The 20,953-nt window shown below is 39.3% G+C and overlaps 1 protein-coding gene across 1 annotated transcript in view; it reads right to left on the bottom strand.

Moving 5' to 3' along the window:
* Positions 1–20,953, bottom strand: part of ATRN (attractin) — a 215,992-nt gene that overhangs the window by 26,769 nt on the left and 168,270 nt on the right. The window contains 1 exon segment of the mRNA XM_078148561.1: positions 4,296–4,374. Within this exon segment, the coding sequence (XP_078004687.1) occupies positions 4,296–4,374 (79 nt within the window).

Below are 20,953 nucleotides of genomic sequence, written 5' to 3'. Positions count from 1 at the left end.
AAAATTTATGGGATACAGCCAAAGTAGTACTTAGAGGAAATTTTATATCTCTAAATACTTACACGAATAAAATAGAGAAAGAGGAGATCAATGAATTGGGCATGCAACCAAAAAAGCTAGAAAAAGAACAAGTTAAAAATCCCCAATCAAACATCAAATTAGAAATTCTGAAGATCAAAGGAGAGATTAATAAAATTGAAATGAAACTGAACTAAAACAAAACCAAGAGCTGGTTTTATTAAAAAAAACAATAAAATATATAAAACTTTGTTAATTTGATTTAAAAAATAAAGAAAACCCCCAAAGACCCCAGCCTCTGGGATAAGAACCCACTCTTTGAAAAAAACTGCTGGGAAAACTGGAAAAGAGTATGGCAGAAACTAGGCATAGACCCAAATCTCACATCATATACCAAAATAAAGTCAAAATGGGTTCAGGACTTAGATATAAAGGCTGATACCATAAGTAAACTGGGAGAACAAGGAATAGTTTACCTATCAGATCTATGGAGAACAGAAGAATTCATGACCAAACAGGAGATAGAGAACATTATGAAAAGCAAAATGGATAATTTTGATTACATTAAATTGAAAAGTTTTTGCACAAACAAAGCCAATGCAACTAAGATTAGAAGGAAGGTAGAAAATTGGGAAAGAATTTTTACAACCAGTCTCTCTGATAAAGGCCTCATTTCTAAAATATATAGAGAATTAAGACAAATTTATAAGAACACAAGCCATTCCCCAATTGATAAATGGTCAAAGGATATGAACAGACAGTTCTCAGATGAAGAAATTAAAGCCATCTATAGTCATATGAAAAAATGCTCTAAATCGTTATTGATTAGAGAAATGCAAATCAAAACAACTCTGAGGTACCACATCACACCTATCAGATTGGCCAACATGACAAAAGAGGAAAATGATAAATGTTGGAGAGGATGTGGGAAAATTGGAACACTAATACATTGTTGGTGGAGTTGTGAAATGATCCAACCATTTTGGAGAACAATTTGGAACTATGCCAAAGGGCTACAAAAATGTGCATACCCTTTGACCCAGCATAGCACTTCTAGGGCTATATCCCAAAGAGATCAAACAAATGGGAAAAGGACCCACATGTACAAAAATATTCATAGCAGCTCTTTTTGTGGTGGCAAAGAATTGGAAATTGAGAGGATGCCCATCAATTGGGGAATGGCTGAGCAAGTTGTGGTATATGAATGTAATGGAATACTATTGTGCTATAAGAAATGATGAACAGGCTGACTTCAGAAAAACCTGGAAAGACTTATATGGTCTGATGCTGAGTGAAGTGAGCAGAACCAAGAGGACTTTGTACACAATAACAGCCACGTTATGCAATGACTAAGAATGTTAAACTGAACCCTTCTCAGCATTACAAGGATCTAAGACATCTCCAGAGGCCTCAGGATGGAAAATGCTGTCCACATCCAAAGAAAGAACTATGGAAGTCGAATCGCTATCACTTATTTTTACCTTCTGTTGAGTTTTGTTTCATCTTTCTGATGGTTCCTCCTACTGGTTTTAATTTTTACTTACAACTTCACTAATGTGAAAATATGTTTAATGGGTATGTAAATGTAAAGCCTATATCAGATTGTACGCCGTCTTGGGGGGGGGGGGAAGAAAAGGGAGAAAAATTTTCAACTCAAAAGCATATAGAAAAAAACATAAAAAAAAGAAAAGAAAAAATAGTCAAAATTACTTAGTTGTACAAAGTTGCTATTAAAACAATATTGCTGTTTGTATAAGACAAAAAATAAAAATAAAAATAAAAAATAAAGAAAACCAAATTACCAGTATCAAAAATGAAAAGGGTGAATTGACCATCAATGAAGAAGAAATTAAAGTAATAATTAGGAGTTATTTTGTCCAACTATATGCCAATAAATCTGACAATCTAATTGAAATGGATGAATATTTACAAAAATATAAATTGCCCAGATTAACAGAAGGGGAAATAAAATACTTAAATAACCTCATTTTAGAAAAAGAAATTGAACAAACCATCAATGAATTCCCTAGGAAAAAATCTCCAGGACCAGATGGATTTACAAGTGAATTCTATCAAACATTTAAAGAACAATTAATTCCAATACTATATAAATTATTTAGAAAAACAGGAGAAGAAGGAATCCAACCAAATTCTTTTTATGACACAAATATGGTGCTGATGCCTAAACCACGAAGAACCAAAATAGAGAAAGAAAATTGTGGACCAATTTTTCTAATGTATATTGATAGAAGCTTAGTTTTGTTGAATGCTTTTAAAGAAAGGATTTCATTTTTGAAGGTAAAAATTCATTTTTCTCAGACACAAATTTTAAGCACAAAACAATAATGTACTTTATTGGTCTAAAATTCAAGAGAAGAGCCTCATCTCATTCAGGCTGAAAAGTAAGATCTGAGAAGCAAAGCTAAAAGAACTAGGGTTATCAAGCAATATGAAATGAGCACTGAGGCCACATATATACTGCTATAAAGATGGATGCTGAAGAACAGATGTTCAGAGGCCAAAAGGCAGGGACTTAAGCTGATAATAAAGGAAATTTTCAGTTCTATATTAGGAAGAATTTTCTGACTTCAAGATTCCTCGATAAAAAAGAGATTGGGAAGAGTGGGTGCAGGGAATTCTGAACAAAGAAACCCCTTTTACCCATGACAGGTTGGCAACTGTTGTACAACTTAGTCTTAGAGAGTTGCTTGGGATGTCAAGAAGTAAGTGATTTGTCAAGGGTCACATAATCAGGATGTATCAGAGGCATAATTGAACCTAGCTCTTCCTGACTTTGCCCAGTTCTCCATCTACTATACTCAAAGCCTCTCATTGAGATCAGAATTCAGAAAACATATCCTATTGCCAAGTTCTGCTGCAGATGAGTTAGAAGGAGATATATAAAATGAGGAAGGGAAAAAGGAGGAAGATGATGAAGAAGAGAAGGGAGAGAGGAAGGAGGCAAAAAGAGGGGAGGAGAAGGGAAGGAACAATAGAGGGAAAAAAGAGAGAAGAAAGGAGAAAGAAGAAAGGGGGAGGGAAGGAGGAAGGTAGAAGAAAGGGGAAGAGGAAGGAGGGAAAAGAGAAAGGAAGAGGGCAGGGGGAGAGGAAAAAGGATTGTGGAAGGGAGGGTGGGAGAGGTAGAAGAAGCAATTCATCTACAGAGAAATTTTAGGTTTACAGTATGTTTTCTTCGCAATAACCCTATGTATGATAGTTAAAGGATTACATTTTACAATCGAGGTATAACTGCTTTTTAAACTAATTTTTAATTAAATTTTATTTTTTTAATTGTCAAAACATTTATAAGTATAATAAAGCAAAACAAATGTCCAAGGCACATAAAGTTCCCATCTAAAGGCCAGGGTCCTTGGAAAGGCAATGTAGAAATTCTTCAGGGCCAGCCATGAATAGTAGCCTGAAAATCTTTAACAAATCTCTTGTGTGCTATTTTATTAAGGACTCACTGACTTTCTGGTGAATTTTTATTCTGGTTTATTCTAAGTCCACTAGCATTCTATTCCTTAGTGATGGTGACTGTGTCTATGCCCAACAAAAAATCATACTCTGATGTAAATGATATTTCCCCGTTGCGTTTCTCCATAGCTCTGAGGAACTCTCCTGAAGCACAGGTGTTCAGGGCTCATATATTTCATCAATATGTATCTCCTTCCATTGATGAAGAACATAGCTCCTCTGTGCCCCTGTGGACTAACTCTATGTATGAACTGCTGAGGCTGAAAAAAGAAATCCAGGCAGCCCTGGTAGCCAGCCTTGGGCTGGTTTTCACACAACTGATCCACAGTTACCAGTCCAGTACATGAAGCCTTCTCAACTTGGCCCACAAGCTCCACTAAAGCTTGTATTATATTGGCAAAGCACATGCAAACCCGGTCATCTCTGTGCCACATTGAGGAATTTGACAAGGCCATTAATTAGAGGGAACAGAAGAAATCTGGATTTGAATGAGGAGAAAACGCATAAACACTCTCCTCTCCTGATTCCTTAGGAAAAAATAAACAAAAACCACATGATGCTGTCTCAGGAATGAGGCAACTTGAGGATAACTTAAACCTCATTCTTCAGGCTATACTCAAGACTTTCCTTTGTAGCTCAAATAAAAATCTTCTTGGTCATAAGTTGTTGGGAAGGAAAATACTGATGTCTTTTTAATGAAGTCATATGTGTATCATTTATCATGGAGAGATAAAAGCAAACGACAAAAAAGTCCCACTGTCCTTTAAGGGGTGATCTTCTGCTAGATGACTCTGGCTTACCTCTCTCCGCCTTGAAGCCCAACAGCTTTGCTTGATTTTCCAAACCACAGCAGCCACAAGCAGCAAAGAGAGGAAACAACTAGAGGAAAGAAAGCATCGGGTTATTAACCTGGTGCAGAATAGTGCAGCGTTAGAATCACAGGCTTGTAAGCCATTTAGTGCGGCCCCTCCCTGACTCTGCCAGGGCTTCACACAAGTACACCCCCTACAAAGGGCATCTTCACCCTTCCATCCATTTTCCTGAGGAAGATGGGGCTACTTTATGGCTCCACTGCTTCTTCAGGCGTCAGGAAGCATGCAGGGCAAAGCTAGGAGAGATTTGGAAAGGGCAGATTCCTGGTCTTACCACAAGCTAACACAGCCTTCTCCAGGGAAGAAGGACTGACTCCCCAGTTCTACTTTCAACAGAATGGCCAGTAATAACGTCGATGAAAGAAGAAACATTTAGAGAAAAGTATGGTAAAGTAAGGGATGCTGTCAACAGTAAATATGAAAAATTACAGTAATAGAAAACACCTCTTAGAGCAACGATGAGTGATTATGGAAAGAAGTGGCAACTTTGAAGGTTTAGTAAATGCAGAAAAAAGTAAGGGCACAAATCACACAGAGATTAATGTTTACAAAGTAAAATGCACATTTAGTTTTCTTAAGCTGTGAGCCAACAATTCTCTCAAACCCATAAAACCATAAAATTCTGACCACGGCTCTGATCTCTCAGCTGCACCCACAGCACATGATGGTTCTAACAGCTACCGTGGCAGTTAAGGCCAAAGCAAAGCACAATTTCACTTCTGCTGAAGGATGCAAGAAAAACTGACCCTATTTAAAGAAGCTAACTTATTCTAAAGCAAAAGTAAACCCGATTTTTTTTGTGTTTTTAAAAAACAAATAGTTTGAAGGCTAGCATTATGGTCATTTATTCTTAAAGGACAGCACAGTACATTGGCAGATTCACTGAATTCCCAGATAACACTCAGTTTCCTATCAATACGAATGTACACTGGATGTTGGTTTTTCTGGAGAGAAGTCAGGTTCTGCACAGAACAATTCTAACCCAATTCTCCTTGTGTCAAGTGGCATAAGTTTGTGGCATGAGGAGGGGGAGGGGCTTGTAGCCTGAAAAAAACTTTCTTTGTCCAGAGTTACTTGCCCGGATGGGGATCAAGTCTATGTATATTGACTTCATTAGCACCCTATACCCTAATTGCTGAAAAAATTAGCCCAAGCAGGACGGAAAACAGCTACTTGTTAATTACATCTATATGCTAAGCATGGGCTTATGCCTTCTGCTAAAAGCCCATGTCTTGTATGACACAGGAGGCATATGATCTCTCTCTTTAGGACTTGGGTTTGAATTCTGGTTCTGCTACTTATTACCCACGGCAAGGCAAGTACCCTCACTGGCCTCAGGTTCCCTGTCAGTAAAATGGGATGTAATCTCTGAGGTTCTTTCTAGCTCTAAATGTTATGCAGAACTAAAAGCAGCAGGTGCAAGTTGAAGAGGCAGATATTAGCTGAATGTGAGAAAAATTTTTAAGCACCAGAGCTGCCTGAGAGTAGACTCGGCTAACCCAGGAGCCAGTGAATTTACTCAATACTGGAAAATGTCAAGCAGGATATGGTCAGCCAAGTGTTATGTAAGTCATGGAGAGGGTTGCTTGCTCAGGGACTAGAAGATTTCTAGGGTCCTTTGCAATTGTGTGATATTGTGATCCCTTGATTTTCTCATTTTACCAATTATTTTTCCATCATACTAATGTGATCTTTCACTCTTTCTCTAAATTTAAACCAACAGACTTCCTAAACTTCTTTTTATATGTTACATTTGCCTAGTGAACCTGGAGACAGAACAGACATACATCTGGGCCCTGAGGGTTAGATGACTTGTCCAAGTCTATACCTTCCCTCCTTGTACCTGTTTCTCTAAAAAATGATAGATTTCTAAGGCCCCTTCAAGCTCTGACACTTTAAATTCTAGTCATTTCCTGATCTGTTACCATAGGAGTAGAAAGGCAGTGTAGTATGGTGGAAAAAGGGATGGACCTGGAGTCAGGAGAGACCTGGGTTCAAATGTGTCCTTTGACACTTCCTGGCTATACTATCAGGGCCAAAGTCATTCAGTGTCTCGGAGCCTCAATTTCCTCACTTGTAAAATGGGGATAATACCTGGAATACCTACTACACAAGGCTGTTGTAAGGATCAAATGAAATAAGATATGGGAAGTACTTTGCAAACCTTAAGGTGCTTTCTGTCAGTTGAGATTAATATTCTGTGGATTTTACGATGCATCAAAAGGAAAAATAGGAAGCTGGTTGTTAAGTGAGGATCTAGTCTACTTGCTTTTTTAACATCTTCTTTGTTAAAACTAGGATAATAATGGGTAAAAGCTGCAACTGCAACAGATGGATATAAAATAAGAGCTTGAGGTCCTGAAAATGCTGCTCAGCTTGGAAGGTTGAAAGACTATGCCGATGAAGAAGTGAAGGGATGTCCGGGCAGGGAGGTGGCATTTAATTCACACTCACATCCTGTAAGAACATCACTAATTACTGAAGATCAGGAATGTGACTGCAAGATCAGCTTTAAAAATAATGCAACATTAAACTAAACAGAATCACTATTACTTCCAGGATGAAAACACTGCTGTCGTGTTAAATCGACACAGGGAGGCAGCAAATCCACACGGAAACCAGGAAGTCAGAGAGGAGACAAGCTCTCTGCGAGGCCTTTAAACCTGACAAGAGAGTACTTAATGGGGTAAAAATACAACAGCATTTACGCGCTTAAGCACATCAGCCCAGTGACATAGCCCCAAGCCTTGGTATAATAGCTCTGTCTCTGGGGCTGTTCTCAGTGATGGATTCTGAAAAAGGTATTAAAAGTGTTACACAGCTACTCTGGGATGCTGCCAGCACTGGTCTCAATGCCAACAGCTCAGTTCATTCCAACTGTTTGTGTTAGAAGCAATACTACAAAAAGTGGACTAACAGATTAAGACTGTTCCTCCAAATATGACCCTTGAGTTCTTCTTCCCTTAGAGTATGTGGAAGTGGGGGGGGGGGTCTATGACACTCCTGACAGTTTGTATGACTAACCTCTTCTTAAAGACCTCCAGTGACAGAGAAATCAATAACTCATCAGGCAGTTCCTTCCATCACTGGATAGCTCTTCTCTATATTAAGGTGAATGAAATCTGCTTCCTTGCAGCCTCTATTTCTCCCACCCATTTTCTCTGGGGCCCAGCAGAATAAGTCTGACTCTTCTTGTGTATAACAGTCTCTCCAATATGTGAAGACAGCTATAATGAACTATTCTGTCCCTGGACCCTACCAAATCTTCTCTTCTTCAAGCTAAACATCTCTAGTTCTTTCAATCAATTCCCATTTGCCAAAATCCAAGTCTTTTCTACCTCTTCTAGACATACCTTAGTTTACCAACGGTTCCTGCTAAAATGTGTCACCCAGAATTGGACATGATACTGCTGGTAGGTCTGATCAAAGCAGAAGATAACACAACCGCCATCTCCACTGCTTTAGACAGTGTGCTTGTATCAATACGCTCTACGGTCAGCTTTGCTTTTTTGGCTGCCACATCAAACTGTTAACTCATAGTAAGCTTGCAGTCCCACAGGTATTTTTAAATGAACTGCTGTCCAGCTATGCCTCTCTGACCCTATACTTGAGTGTTTGGGAACCCAAGGTATTGGAATTACAAAGATAAAAATGAATGAAACAGCTCTTGCCTTCAAAGAATTTACATCTTATAAGGGGAGACAACACATACACGTACACAGAATACAAAAGAAATACAAGGTAATCTCTCTCTCTCTCTCTCTTTCTCTCTCTCTCTCTCTCTGTCTCTTTCCCCCTGGTGAGGAGTGGGGGCAGTGGTGGCTGGGAACTAGAACCTGGCAGGATAAAGAAAGGTTTCGTGTTGAAGGTGGCCCTTGAGCTGAATTTTGAAGGAAATTAGGTATTTTGAGAAGTGCAAGTGGGGAAGGATTGCATTCTGGGACAGCAGTTAAGGAGCACCAAGAAGGCCAGTTTGGTTAAACCATAGAATTCTTGAAGGAGAGTAAGCCCTGCTAAGATATAACCTATTGTCAAGATAATCTTCCTTTTTGTTTTTTTAAATTTTCTTTTTTTCTTGTTTAGTATTTTATTTTCCCCACTTACATGTAAAAACAATTTCCAACATTCATTTTTAAAACTCTGAGTTCCAAATCCCCCCCTCCCCCCCGCACTGAGAAGGCAAGCAACTCCACAGAGGCTAGAAATGTGCAGCCATGCAAAACATACCCATAATACTAATGTTGTGAAAGAAAACATAGACCAAAAAAAAACCCCTCAAGAAAAATAAATAAAGAAAAGAAAAGTATGCTTCAATCTGTATTCAGACACCACCATTACCCTCTTTAGGGATGGATAAAGAACATTTTTCATTGTAAGTCCTTCACAGTTGTCTTGGATTGCTGTACTAAGTCATTCACAGGTGATCATCTCACAATATTGCTGTTACTTTGTATACAGTACATTTCACTTCGCATGTGCCCATGTAAGTCTTTTCAGGTTTTTCTGAGAGTATCATGTTCATTTCTTTTTTAAAAATTAATTTACTTTTAGTTTTTAACAATCACTTCCATATGCTTTTGAGTTTTAAATTTTTCTCCCCTTACCTCCCCTCCTCCGTCCTTAAGATGGTGTGCAATCTGATACATGCTCTACATATACACTGATATTAAACATATTTTCACATTAATCATGTTGTAAAGAAGAATTAGAATCAATAGGAGGAACCACCAGAAAGAGGAAACAAAACAAAACAGAAGAAAAAAAAAAGAGCAAACAGTATGCTTTGATCTGCATTCAAATTCCATAGTTCTTTCTTTGGATGCGGATAGCGTTTTTCATCATGAGACTTTTGGAGACGTCTTAGATTTTTGCGTTACTGAGAAGGACTAAGTCTATCAAAGTTAGTCATTCCACAACATGGCTGTAACTGTGTACAAAGTTTTCCTGATTCTGCTCACTTCACTCAGCATCAGTCCATACAAGTCTTTCCAGGTTTTCCTGAAGTACGTCTGCTCACAAGATAATCTTCTCAATGCAAAAAATATGACCATGCCACTTCCTTGTTCAAAATCCCCTGGCCACTCCTTATTTCTTCTAGGATAAAATGCAAACTCCTTAGACTAGTATAAAAGGCCTTCTATAACCTGACTCCAACTCTTCTCTTCAACCTTATTTCACACTATTCCTCTTCAAATATTCTGTATCATATTCAGAGGCATTATTAGCTGGACTAGTAATTGTTTCCAGAACATAACATACTGCTTCCTTTCTCTCTGCATGAAATCAATCAATAAACAAACACTCAGGTTTTGCTAGGCATCAGGCAACATGCCAAGCACTGGGGATACAAAAGTGAAACAGCCTATGCCCTTGAGGAGTCAATGTTCCAATGGCAGAAACAACATGTCCATATATAAGTACACACAAGGCACATATGAAGCATTTGGGGAGATAAGGAAAGCCCTTTGTGTAGAAGGCGGTGCTTGGGATAGTTCTTGAAAGAAACTTGGGATTCTAGAAGGTAGGACAACATTCTAAGCACTAGGGTGGGGGTGGATGGAGGGGACAATCAATGAAAAGATACAGAGATGGGAGCTGGAGCGTCGTGTGTGAGGGGCAACGAGTAGACTAATGCGGCTGGTCCACAGAGGGCATGCAGAGAAATCATATGTAAGAAGGCTACAGAGGGAGGAAAAGACTAGAATGTGTGCTTTCAATGCCAAATGGAAAAATCTGTATCTGAAATAATAGAAATAATTAGGAGTCATTACGGTATGAGGAGATAAGACATCACTCTCATTCCCTACCAGAGTGATGGTCAGACTGTGCTTCAGGAAAATCACTTTGGGATTTCCATCCAAGAAGATTGCCTGAATGGAGGCAGGTATCACAGCTCCCATACTATCTACTTTAGCAAACAGCTAAAAATTGCACCAGATTAAATAATGCTCAAGAATTCCAGTGAGACACTGTAAGTGACTTCTCCCCCAGAACTACATAAAAAGTCAGTCAGAAGCCCATAGAGAACAGGAGAGGGGGCTGCCAGACAAGGCAGTGCAAACCAAGATAGCAGCTTCTCAGCATGACCAACGACTGGCCAGAAACAAGAACGAGTGGATAAGCCCGATGAGAAAGTCCCGGGGTGGTCAGAAACCCAGTGTAGGGCCCAGCGAAGTGAATGAGAGTAGCAGCAACCAACCCTGGAAAGGTAGGTATTGTTATCATCCTCATTTTACAGATGAAGAACTGTGGTTAACAGAGGTTAAAGGACTTGTCCATGGTCACATGGTAAGAGTCTGAGGATGGATTTGAATTCAAGTCTTCTTGACACCAGGCCCAGAGCTCTATCCACTGCACCATCTAAGCTGCCTCTTGGAATACAATATTCCAAAGGATAAATGACAGGCTTATAAATAAGAATAACTTACTCCGCAAAGTTGAGCATAATCCTACAGGGAAAAAAACTGACCATTAATGGAAGGAGAGAACGTTCAAGAATTCCTAATGAAAAGAAAAGAGCTGAGTAGAACTTTGAAATGCAAACACAAGATTCAAGTGAAACCTAAAAAGCTAAATTTATCTGAGCAATTAAAAGGGATTATATGATGATACAGTGCTAACATTCTAATAGGCAATGAAAACCCAGGTGTCCCTTTAAAACTTTAATGTAATAGAGGAGTTAATTATGAAGAACAGAAAACTTGGCCGGGGGGGTGTAGATTAGTTCTGTTCTGAAGGTTTTAAGAGGAGAAAGAGAAGGAATATATCAATTTAGAAAACAGGAAGGGGGTGAGATGAAGAGTATATAACATGAAGGAAGGGATGGGAGGAGCAGGGATTAGATGAACCTCGTTTTTAACGAATTGAGATTTTCGCACCTCTTTCCATTTGGCCAATTCTGCTTTTTAAGGAGTTCTTTTCTTCAGTGAATTTTTGTCCTTCTTCTCCATTTAGCCAAGTCTACTTTTTAAGGAGTTCTTATTTTCAGTGGATTTGGTCCTGTTTTCCCATTTGGCCAATTCTGTTTTTACACAGTAATAGCGACACTGTAATGATAATCAACTGTGAAAGACTTCGGATCAATACAATGATCCAGGACAATTCCAAAAGATTCATGATGAAAAATGGTATTCACCGCCAGAGAGAAAACTGATGGGACTCTGAGTGCAGACTCTAATACTTCTTTCTTAACCCTTCTGTTGTTTTCATGGTGGGAAAAGTGAACTTTGGTGATTTTGGTCAGGAGAATTTTCTTTGATTCAGGGGGTTGGACCACAAAATGACCTCTAAAGGTTCCTTTTACCTTTTTAAAAAATCTATTTTGTTTTTTCCCATTAGATGTTAAAAATAAAGTTTTTTTTTTAAATTCTGAGTACCAAATGTTCTCTCTCTCTCCCCTCCCCCACAAAGAGAAGGAAAGCAATCTGATATAGACTACAAGGGTAGTCATGAAAAACATATGTCCACATTAGTCATGCTGTGAAATAAAACTCAGATCCCCCACCAAAAATAAAAAACCCAAGAAAAAATAAAGAAAGTTTTAAGAAAGTATGCTTCAATCTGCATTCATATTCCATCAGGCCTTTCTCTGGAGGAGAATAGATGGCATTTTCCATCATAAGTCCTTTGGAATTGTCTTGGATCATTATATTGCTGAGAATAGTTAAATCATTCACAATTGATCATTATACAATATTGCCATTGCTATGTACAATGTTCTCTTGGTTCTGCTTACTTGACTCTGCATCAGTTCATGTAAGTCCTTCCAGGTTTTTCTGAAATCATTCTGCTCATCATTTCTTACAGCACAAAAGTATTTCATCACAATCATATATCACAACTTGTTCAGCCATTCCCCAGCTGATGGGCATCCCCTCAATTTCCAATTCTTTGCCACCACAAAAAGATTACTATAAATATTTTTGTACATATAGGTCTTTTTCCTTTTTTTTTTTAATCTCTTTGGATTACAGACCTAGTATAGTTTTGCTGAGTCAAAGGCTTTATAGCCCTTCACATATAGTTCCAAATCGCTCTCCAGAATGGTTGGATCAGTTCCCAAATCAATAGTGCTTTAGTGTCCCAATTTCCCCATATCCCCTCCAGCATTTGTCATTTTCCTTTCCTCTCATGTTAGCCAATCTGGTAGATATGAGGTGGTACATCAGAGTTGTTTTAATTTGCATTACTCTAATCAATAGAGATTTAGAGTATTTTTTCATATGACTACAGATAGCTTTGATTTCTTCTGAAAACTGTCTATTCAAATCCTTTGGGAATGACTTGTATTCTTATAAATTTGATTCAGTTCTCTACATATTTGAGAAACGGACAGAGTTTGGGAGGCTATGACAATGGTGGTCACCATGGCATTGCTCTAAGTGTGCCCACATGTATGGTAAGAGAAAGGCTGGAAGAGGTGGAGCTGGCTGAAACCAGCACCCCATGCACGTATCTCCAACAATCCCCTTCCCCCTGCAATATGACTGACCACTGGGATTATGTGAAGACTTCAACACAGGAGCCACCCTTCGACTTTTCCTTCAAAAGTACAAACTTCATCCAAGGCCTAATAAATGAGGGCCAGAGCCCATGCTCTGGCCAATAAAGCACTCTAAGCAGGGCAAATCACTGACTTGAATCAGGAGCAAGGCCCTAAAAATCTCTGCTTCAAAGGCTTACCCAAGGAGGCCCTTACTCATTTTGTCTCTCCTATTTCCCCAACTGATCTCTTCATTTTTTTTCAAAGGGAAGGTATAAATTCCTCTTATTCTACCTAAAGCACACAAACTGCAATCATTCCACCATTCTACATCATGTACTTAACTTATAAATATTCATTTTATTGCATCACTCAACAAAGAGTAGTGGTACATTGTGTGCGGGGCACACAGCTGCTGCAGGAGACAGAAAAGATATCGTCCCTGCCTTCACGGAGCTTACATGAATAATTTACATATGCAGTCAATATCTGTCCTACTTTCTGCGTGTGTCTTGTCCTGTACCTATCAGTGCTGTCCTCCTTGGATTATTAGCTCCTAGAGGTTTTGTGGAAGTTCTGTGTCTACTGAACTAGATCCTGGTATTTATAAATCTTCTGGAAGGCAGGCTGGTTTTTTCAAGTATGCTTTCTACCTAAAGTGAAGGAACATTACAATGGAAGGGAACTTAAAGAGTAATCAGTCCAACTCATCATTTTATAGCTACCAATAATAAGTAGCATTTATATAGCACTTTAAGGTTTGAGAAGCACTTATATATATTTCATTTAATCATTACAACAATTCTGTAGGGATGGTATTATTGTTACCCCCATTTTACAGATAAAGAAAAATGAGGCTGATGTTTATTTGCCCGAAGTCACAAAGCTAGGGACTAGGCCAGGATTTAAACTTTAGGTTGTCATGACTCCCACTCCAGCACTATCTGCTGCACTAAGCTCCCTCAGATGAGGAAGCTGAGGCCCAGGGAGCGGAAGACCTTTGTCCATCTGTTGTTCTTCCTCTTACTGTACAGTCTGTTGCCTGGAAGGTAGAATTTGGTGAATGTTCAAAGGAGTGTGTCACAGGTTAGAGTCTGGGACTCTAACCAGGCTTTCCCTGGTGCGGGCAAGTCATGAATTTACCCAAGAAGAGCACACTGATGATCGTCACACAGGCCATGATATCTCCCATGCTTCCTGTGAGTGCTTCTTGAACAAATCATCAGCCTGAGGGGATGATAAGACTCAAGATTTGGGGTAATTCTTGTAGCCTTTGGTGTTGTAAGTATTTGTACACGGACCAGTTTCTTGGGGAGTCTTTGAGTCTAGTAGCATGAAAAAACAAAACAAAACAGCAAATGCTGCCCTTTCTATGGAACTCCTCATTCCCAAAATAAGAGGATTTCACTAAGAGTGGGCAGACTGTCTTCTCTTCTGTTTTCACTCAACAGCAGCAAAGAAAGGAATCTTTTTCAGCTTGATTTTTAGTTTCTTCTTTTTTTCGATTTTGTGTTAATGGATGTCACACTAGGGGACCACATCTGGTAGGAGTAAATCTGTGCATTCAACTAAGAGGTCACTCAAAATTCTGCTCTATTCTATTATTACTGTGATTGTTTTTCTCAGCAAATATTTTACTGCTTTGCAGACTAAAAATGGTGAAAGATAACATGTAGTAAGAATGATGATAGGAACCGAAAAAGAAAAGGCAGTACTAAGGGGTGAATTTGTTTTGCGTGAGTTTTTTTTTTTTGGTGGGAAGGAGTTATGGGTAGGGAGCAGGTAAATAACAATAATGATGCAAAGAAAGAAAATACAAAGAAGAGAGCAGAAGGATGTAAAGCTGTACATCATAAGAAATTCATGGTTGTATGCTGTCTATGGGAATATATAATGTGTATGTAATAGATTTCCAATAATCTGCAAATATACAATCCACACATAAAATTTTGAAAAAAAAAGTTCATGTTTATTGATATTTGCTAAGGTCATAGTAAAAATAAAATTGAAAAAAAGAAAAGAGAGAAAAGACAAAGAGTGGGAGAGAGATGGAAAAAGAGTAAGTTAGAGGCAAGAAAAGTAACAAGATAGCTGGGCATAAGTGTGAAGGATTAAGTGTCAAGATCCAAAAGAAGATAAAGAAAGAGAAACTGTAATAGAGAAAAGTAAATTGGCTCTCTGAAGAAAGTGAACCGGGCTGAGAGTGGGGAAGGGGGGGGGGGGAAGAAAGGTCTGTTGCTGCGGCTGCAGAGTGTGTGTTACCACCCATCTATGGCTAACCATGGTAAGGGCACTGAAGCTCAAGTTTACCTGCGGGAGCTTAATTAATCACAGATGGCTAAAAGTCTTAAGTTTCCATGACAGAATTATACCACTAAATACAGTGACAGGGAGAAGGTGTAGGGCAGGAAAGAACTTTTAAAAATGTTACTATTCTGCAACAAACTTTCCAATAACCTTTACTTGCAATATGGCAGGAGCTGAGGAAGAAGAGGGGACAAGATTCCCTTTTAACGGTTTCTATAAAGCGCTTCAGACCAGATCACAAATTTATTGGGGTATAGCTTCAGAAATGGAGTGGGATGCTGGGGAAATTACACAAGAGAAGGGAGTGTTAACAACAAATACCTGAGTAAGTATGAGAAAAGAGCACTTCCTTAGGCCCACCCTGGTCCTTTCTGTCCCTTCCTCCAGAGTTCACTGGGACACAGGGACAAGCAGCACAGTCACAGAATGTCGGGACGGGGCGTGTGTGTGTGGGGGGGGCACAAGCCCACTCTCTGTTCCACTGCAACCTCTCTTTCTTCTCTAATTTCCTGACAATCCCACTCACCCCCCAGGAAGCAGGTCCACTCATCCCCACCCACTGTGAGGAGAACTGAGCATCACCTCTACTTGAACACCTGATCTCATTTCTGCCTTCTCAAAAAAGTGGTCATAGGCCCCTCTAGACCTTTAGCTGTAGGGCAGACATGGCCATTCTGCTTTAATAAGCAAGAAGTTGCTAATTCCAAATATTCCAGTAAGATGGAAGAGCATCAGGCCTTACCATCTGTTTTGCCACTATATCCCACAGCTGCCAGGCCTTACCATTTGCTTTGTTTATGCACTGAAGGATACTATGTTCTTGCTATTCATCTTATGCCCTAAAGACCCCCAGGCCTTTCCATCCTCCTGATGCTAACCCCTCCTCTATGTGCTGCTTCCTTCAATTAGGACATGAGCTCTTTGAACACAAAGACTGTCTCAATTTTCTTTCTGCACTCCTAGCACTCAGTTCAGTGCTTCGTGCATAGTAAAATAAATGCTCACTCATTCAATACTTCACACATTCACAAAAACCTCTAGCTGAGGTTTCAGGTAGGCAGTGTTGGTAGAAAAAACAATAGGAAAAGGAATCTCAAGGTGATTCACAGACATTGTGATTTTATGGACCAGAGAGTCATTTTGAATTCTTACTGAATAAAGCATTTTATCTGGCACACACACACACACACACACACACACACACACACACACACACAAACAATTCAGTCCAACTATCCTTTCCTTTCTGGCTTTCTGATGGATATGACTGAAAAGACTGTCATAAACATTTATTATTACAAAATACCAGCAACAGTCAGCAGGAGAGACAAATGCTTTTTTACTCTTCGCACTAGGGACCACTACGCACGTGCCAATTTTACCACTTAACCCTATGACCTATGACTGGCATAGGTTATAACTGAATGTATATTTTTTAGAAAGTGCAGAAATTTTAATGATCATCTGTTAAAAAAGAAAGCAGTGAAAGGTAGACATGAAGTCTTTTCAGAGAACCTTCCAAAATCACACATAATGTGGCATAAACCAGGTCAGTGAACATAAGGTACAATTTCCTGAATAGATGAATGGACCAAGGCCAATACATAATCCATATGAGAGCCTTGTTGTTCTGTAGCTTTATTAGAGCATTTATGGGGCCTCCTAGGGAAAAAAAAGTTACTAGTTCAGGGACACAGTCTATCTATAATTTGAGCACAGAGGTTCCATTGACATCAATGGGCAGTCTGCAGCAGCTAGAAGGAAATGCATGGTCCCAAGTTAGCATTTCAAACATATCCCAATTGAAAATGTAACTCAACACTAACCACAGAACAGGTTTGAAACCCCAGGAATACAATGCTTCAATGTCTAGGCTATAAACTTTCAACGGGTCACTTGTAGCTATAAATGCAAGGGAAATATGGTTTTCATTAAATATAACATTTTATGAAAACATATTCATTAATATTAGTTTTTGAAAAACCTCCTATGTCTCCAAATTCAAGAAATATAGAACTTACATCCTTTAAGTGAACTCTCCCAAATCCAGCAAATCTTTTGGTTTCTCTTAAAGGCCTGAGGCAAGCTGCCCAATACAGTAGCACATTAATATTAACTGTTAGCAATGATGTACATGTTTAGCCAATATAAAAATGTAGACAAATAGAAGTGTATGTTATTCCCCAAAACGTACTTCTGCATGGGATGATAAAAACCATAAATCAAACACCACAACAATAACCCGTGATTCTTAGCCTGTGTCCCCTCCCAAAGTTACACTCCAATGTTCATAAAAAATTAACATATCCAGTCAGTATGTCCCAAAACCCCACCACCACCAGAAAAAAAGATCCAGAAAACAGAGTTAATATAGAAAATTTTATGACATTGAAAAAAAGAGGAAAGGCGGAAAATTTCATTCATTTATTTTTTTTAAGGCAATTGGGGTTAAGTGACTTGCCCAGAGTCACACACAGCTAATGAGTGTTATGTGTCTGAGGCTGGATTTGAACTCAGGTCCTCCTGACTTCAGGGCCAGTGCTCTAACCACTGTGCCACCTAGCTGCCCCTAAAGGCAGAAAAATTTAGAAAAATTCTAATGATTGAGAGACCATGCAACAACTAAACTAAGACTAAAGTTTCTAAAGCAATAGACAGAAGAGAATATCTGCCTGATGACATGCCACAAAGTAAGAAGAAAGTACTTCAGGAGTTTCAAAGGAACATCTAACCACACCCTATTACTATGCCATAACTATAGTCCAGTCAGGCAGTTTATTAAGGCATTTTGATCTATATTAAAATACTGTAATAAGTCAGTATCTAGTTGCTGGGGATAGGGGTGGGGGGCAGCACAGCTAGGTGGCTCAGTGAATAGACTGCTGGGCCGGGAATCAGAAAGACCCAAGTTCAAATGGGGCCTCAGACATGTATTGGCTGTATAACCCTGTGGATGTCACTTAACCTCTTAATATCTTGATTCACTAGAGAAGGAAATGGCAAACCACTCCAGTATCTTTGCCAAAAAAACCTCACAGACAGTATGGTCCATGGGGTCATGAAGAGTTTGACACAACTGAATAACTGAACAACAACAAATCTGTATACTTTTTCAGTAAGTGTCTGTGCATATGAGTATGTCTATCGGCACTTACAAGGTAGGGAGCTAATTCAATTTAATTCACCAAATATCTACTGAGACCCTACTAGATGACAGATATATTAGGGAAAGAAGTCCATGATGTAGTGCAGCTTTTAAAGTGCTTACAATCTTTCATGAAGATAAGATGAAACATGAAATAAGTAGAGAAAACACTATAAAACAATGTCTACATAAAGAGGCTCTACAATGGATGGTATACATAGTACTATGGGCAGGCAGGTAGCAGAGAGGTTGCTGTTAGCTACTGTCATTGGGAAGGTTTGCTGAAAAAGCTGAGATGTGAGCTGGGCTTGGAAGGACAGACTGAGTTTGGACTGGAAAATAGGCATGCTGAAGGCACTGCTGGCAGAGGCAGGCATGGGCCTTTCACATTTAGGAGATCTCAGTTTGTACACTGTCTAGGCTTGATGCTTTCTGATGAGGAGGATCACAGGCATGCCCATCACAGAGAAGGACTGCATCTAAAAGACCTATTGCCTCAAATCAGGTTTGGAAGGCTGTGTTTCCAGTTTTGGTGGGTGCCATTATATAGTCAACTCAGACTCAATGAGAAGACTTACTCTAGGGATGGAGAACAGTTGTCTCATAAATAATAATACGTGTATTCTGGTCAATTACACTTTTCTACAAAAACTGGACATCTTTTTAAAAAGATTAAGGTAATTAGATGGTGAAGTAGATAGAGCACTGGCTCTGGAATCAGGAAGTCCTGTGTTCAAATTCAACCTCAGACACTTAGAATCTGTGTGACAGTGGGCAAGTCACTTCACCTTAGCCTGCCTTGGGTTTCCTTATCTGTAAAATGGAGATAATAGTAGCACTTACCTACAAGGATCAAATGAGGTAATATTTATAAAGCACTTTGTAAACTTTAAGTGCTAAATACTAACAATTACAAAAATTAAAATATGAATTAGTCAACTATCCCCTTTCCAAAGGTGAGTAGAAAGAAAAAACACATAGCAAGATTTAATTCTGAAAGACAGTGTAGCATAGTGGATAAAGAGCTGGCCCTCCAGACAGGAAGAGTAGCCTGTAAAATACAGGGCATGCAACCCCGGGCAGGTACCAAACCTCTCAATGCTCCAGGAAATTGTCTAAGACTTGAAGTTACAGAGAAGATGCTGACCTGCATTGATGGAAGAATTCCTGATACTAGTCAGTCAACAGGAATTTATTAAGTCCCTACAATGAGCCAGGCACTGTATTAAATGCTGGGGACACAAAAGAAACTAAAAAATATGGTTCCATCTTCAAGTGGCTAAATTCTAAAGGTGAAGACAAACTGCAAACAAATGCATGCATACACACACACACGCATGCATGCATGCATGCATGCAGAGGGAGAGAAATCCAAGCATAGAAGCTAGTGAAAACTCTGGAGTTGGAGATGGAAGAGAAGGCCAGAGTTTTTAGGTTCTAAGTACGTGGAAAAGAGGTAAAATATAAGAAGACTGGAAAGGTAGGAAGAGGCCAGGTCATGGAGAACTTTAAGAGCTCACTGCAGGATTTTTGATTTGATCTTGTAGGTAACAAGGAACTCCTGAAGTTTATACAGTGTATGCACGGGTGGAGATGCAGGGAAAGGAGTAACATAGTCAGATTTGACCTTTAGGAAAAACACTTTGGTAGCTAAGTGGAGAATGCCTTGGAGTGGGGAAAGACCTGGGGGCACAGGTCAACCAATCAGATGGATATTGCAATAATTAAGGCATGAGGTGATTAAGGCCTGAAGGGGGGGGGGAGACACAGAAAGAGCCATATAAGAGTTGCTGTATGGTAGAAATGAGAAGACTGGTGACAGATTGGATATAAAAGGTGAGTAGGAGTGGTTGTGAGCCTAAGTCACTAAGAGGATGGTGGTGCTCTTGACAGCAACAAGAAAATTCAGAAGGGAGGATATGGCAGGGAGGGGGTAGGGGAGATAATGAGTTGTGTTTTGGACATAGTGAATTAGAGATGTCCAAGAGGCAGCTGGTGATGCAAGATAAAGGCCAAGAGACAGGTCAGTGAAGGATAAGTAGATCTGCATAGAGATAACAACTGAATCCATAAGAGTAGATGAAATCAGCAAAGGATGCCTTAGGACAGACACTTCCCTGAAACCTCCTGTTATTCAAGCTCTTACTGTTCAACTTATATTATGTGGACTTGTTTTAGACCACCACTACCTTTCTTCCCACAAAGAATACAAGCTCCTTTAGGGAAGGAACTGTTTGGGTCTTATCTTTAGAACCTCAGAGCCTAGCACAGTATCAGACATGTTTGTTGAACTGATTTGAGGAAGGTAATTATAGTCTTATTAAACCTATTTTATGATGGGATAAAATAAGGCCTAGACAGAGGAGAAATAAGTTGCCCAGGATCACAAGGCAAGCAAGAAGTAGTCAGGATGTGAACCAAGGTATCTCGACTCTAAGACCCCAGAACTCTTTCAACCTTGTGTCATTTTGTCCAGTTTGGAAAAAAGCTTCTTTGTCCACCCATGATACAGTTCTTTTAAAGCTCTCTGCCAGCATGTAAGTTGTTTTGCATCTTAATGCTTAAAGTTACAGGCTAACAGTTTTTAAATCCGTCAAGTTTCACTGTCTCACCGCCTCCCCCCAATACATATGAACAAAACATTATTTAAAC

The sequence above is a fragment of the Phascolarctos cinereus genome, unplaced genomic scaffold, assembly GCF_003287225.1.
Source record: "Phascolarctos cinereus isolate Bilbo 61053 unplaced genomic scaffold, phaCin_HiC Scaffold_9;HRSCAF=440, whole genome shotgun sequence".
Taxonomy (NCBI): domain Eukaryota; kingdom Metazoa; phylum Chordata; class Mammalia; order Diprotodontia; family Phascolarctidae; genus Phascolarctos; species Phascolarctos cinereus.
This window is presented reverse-complemented; position numbering and strand designations above follow the sequence as displayed.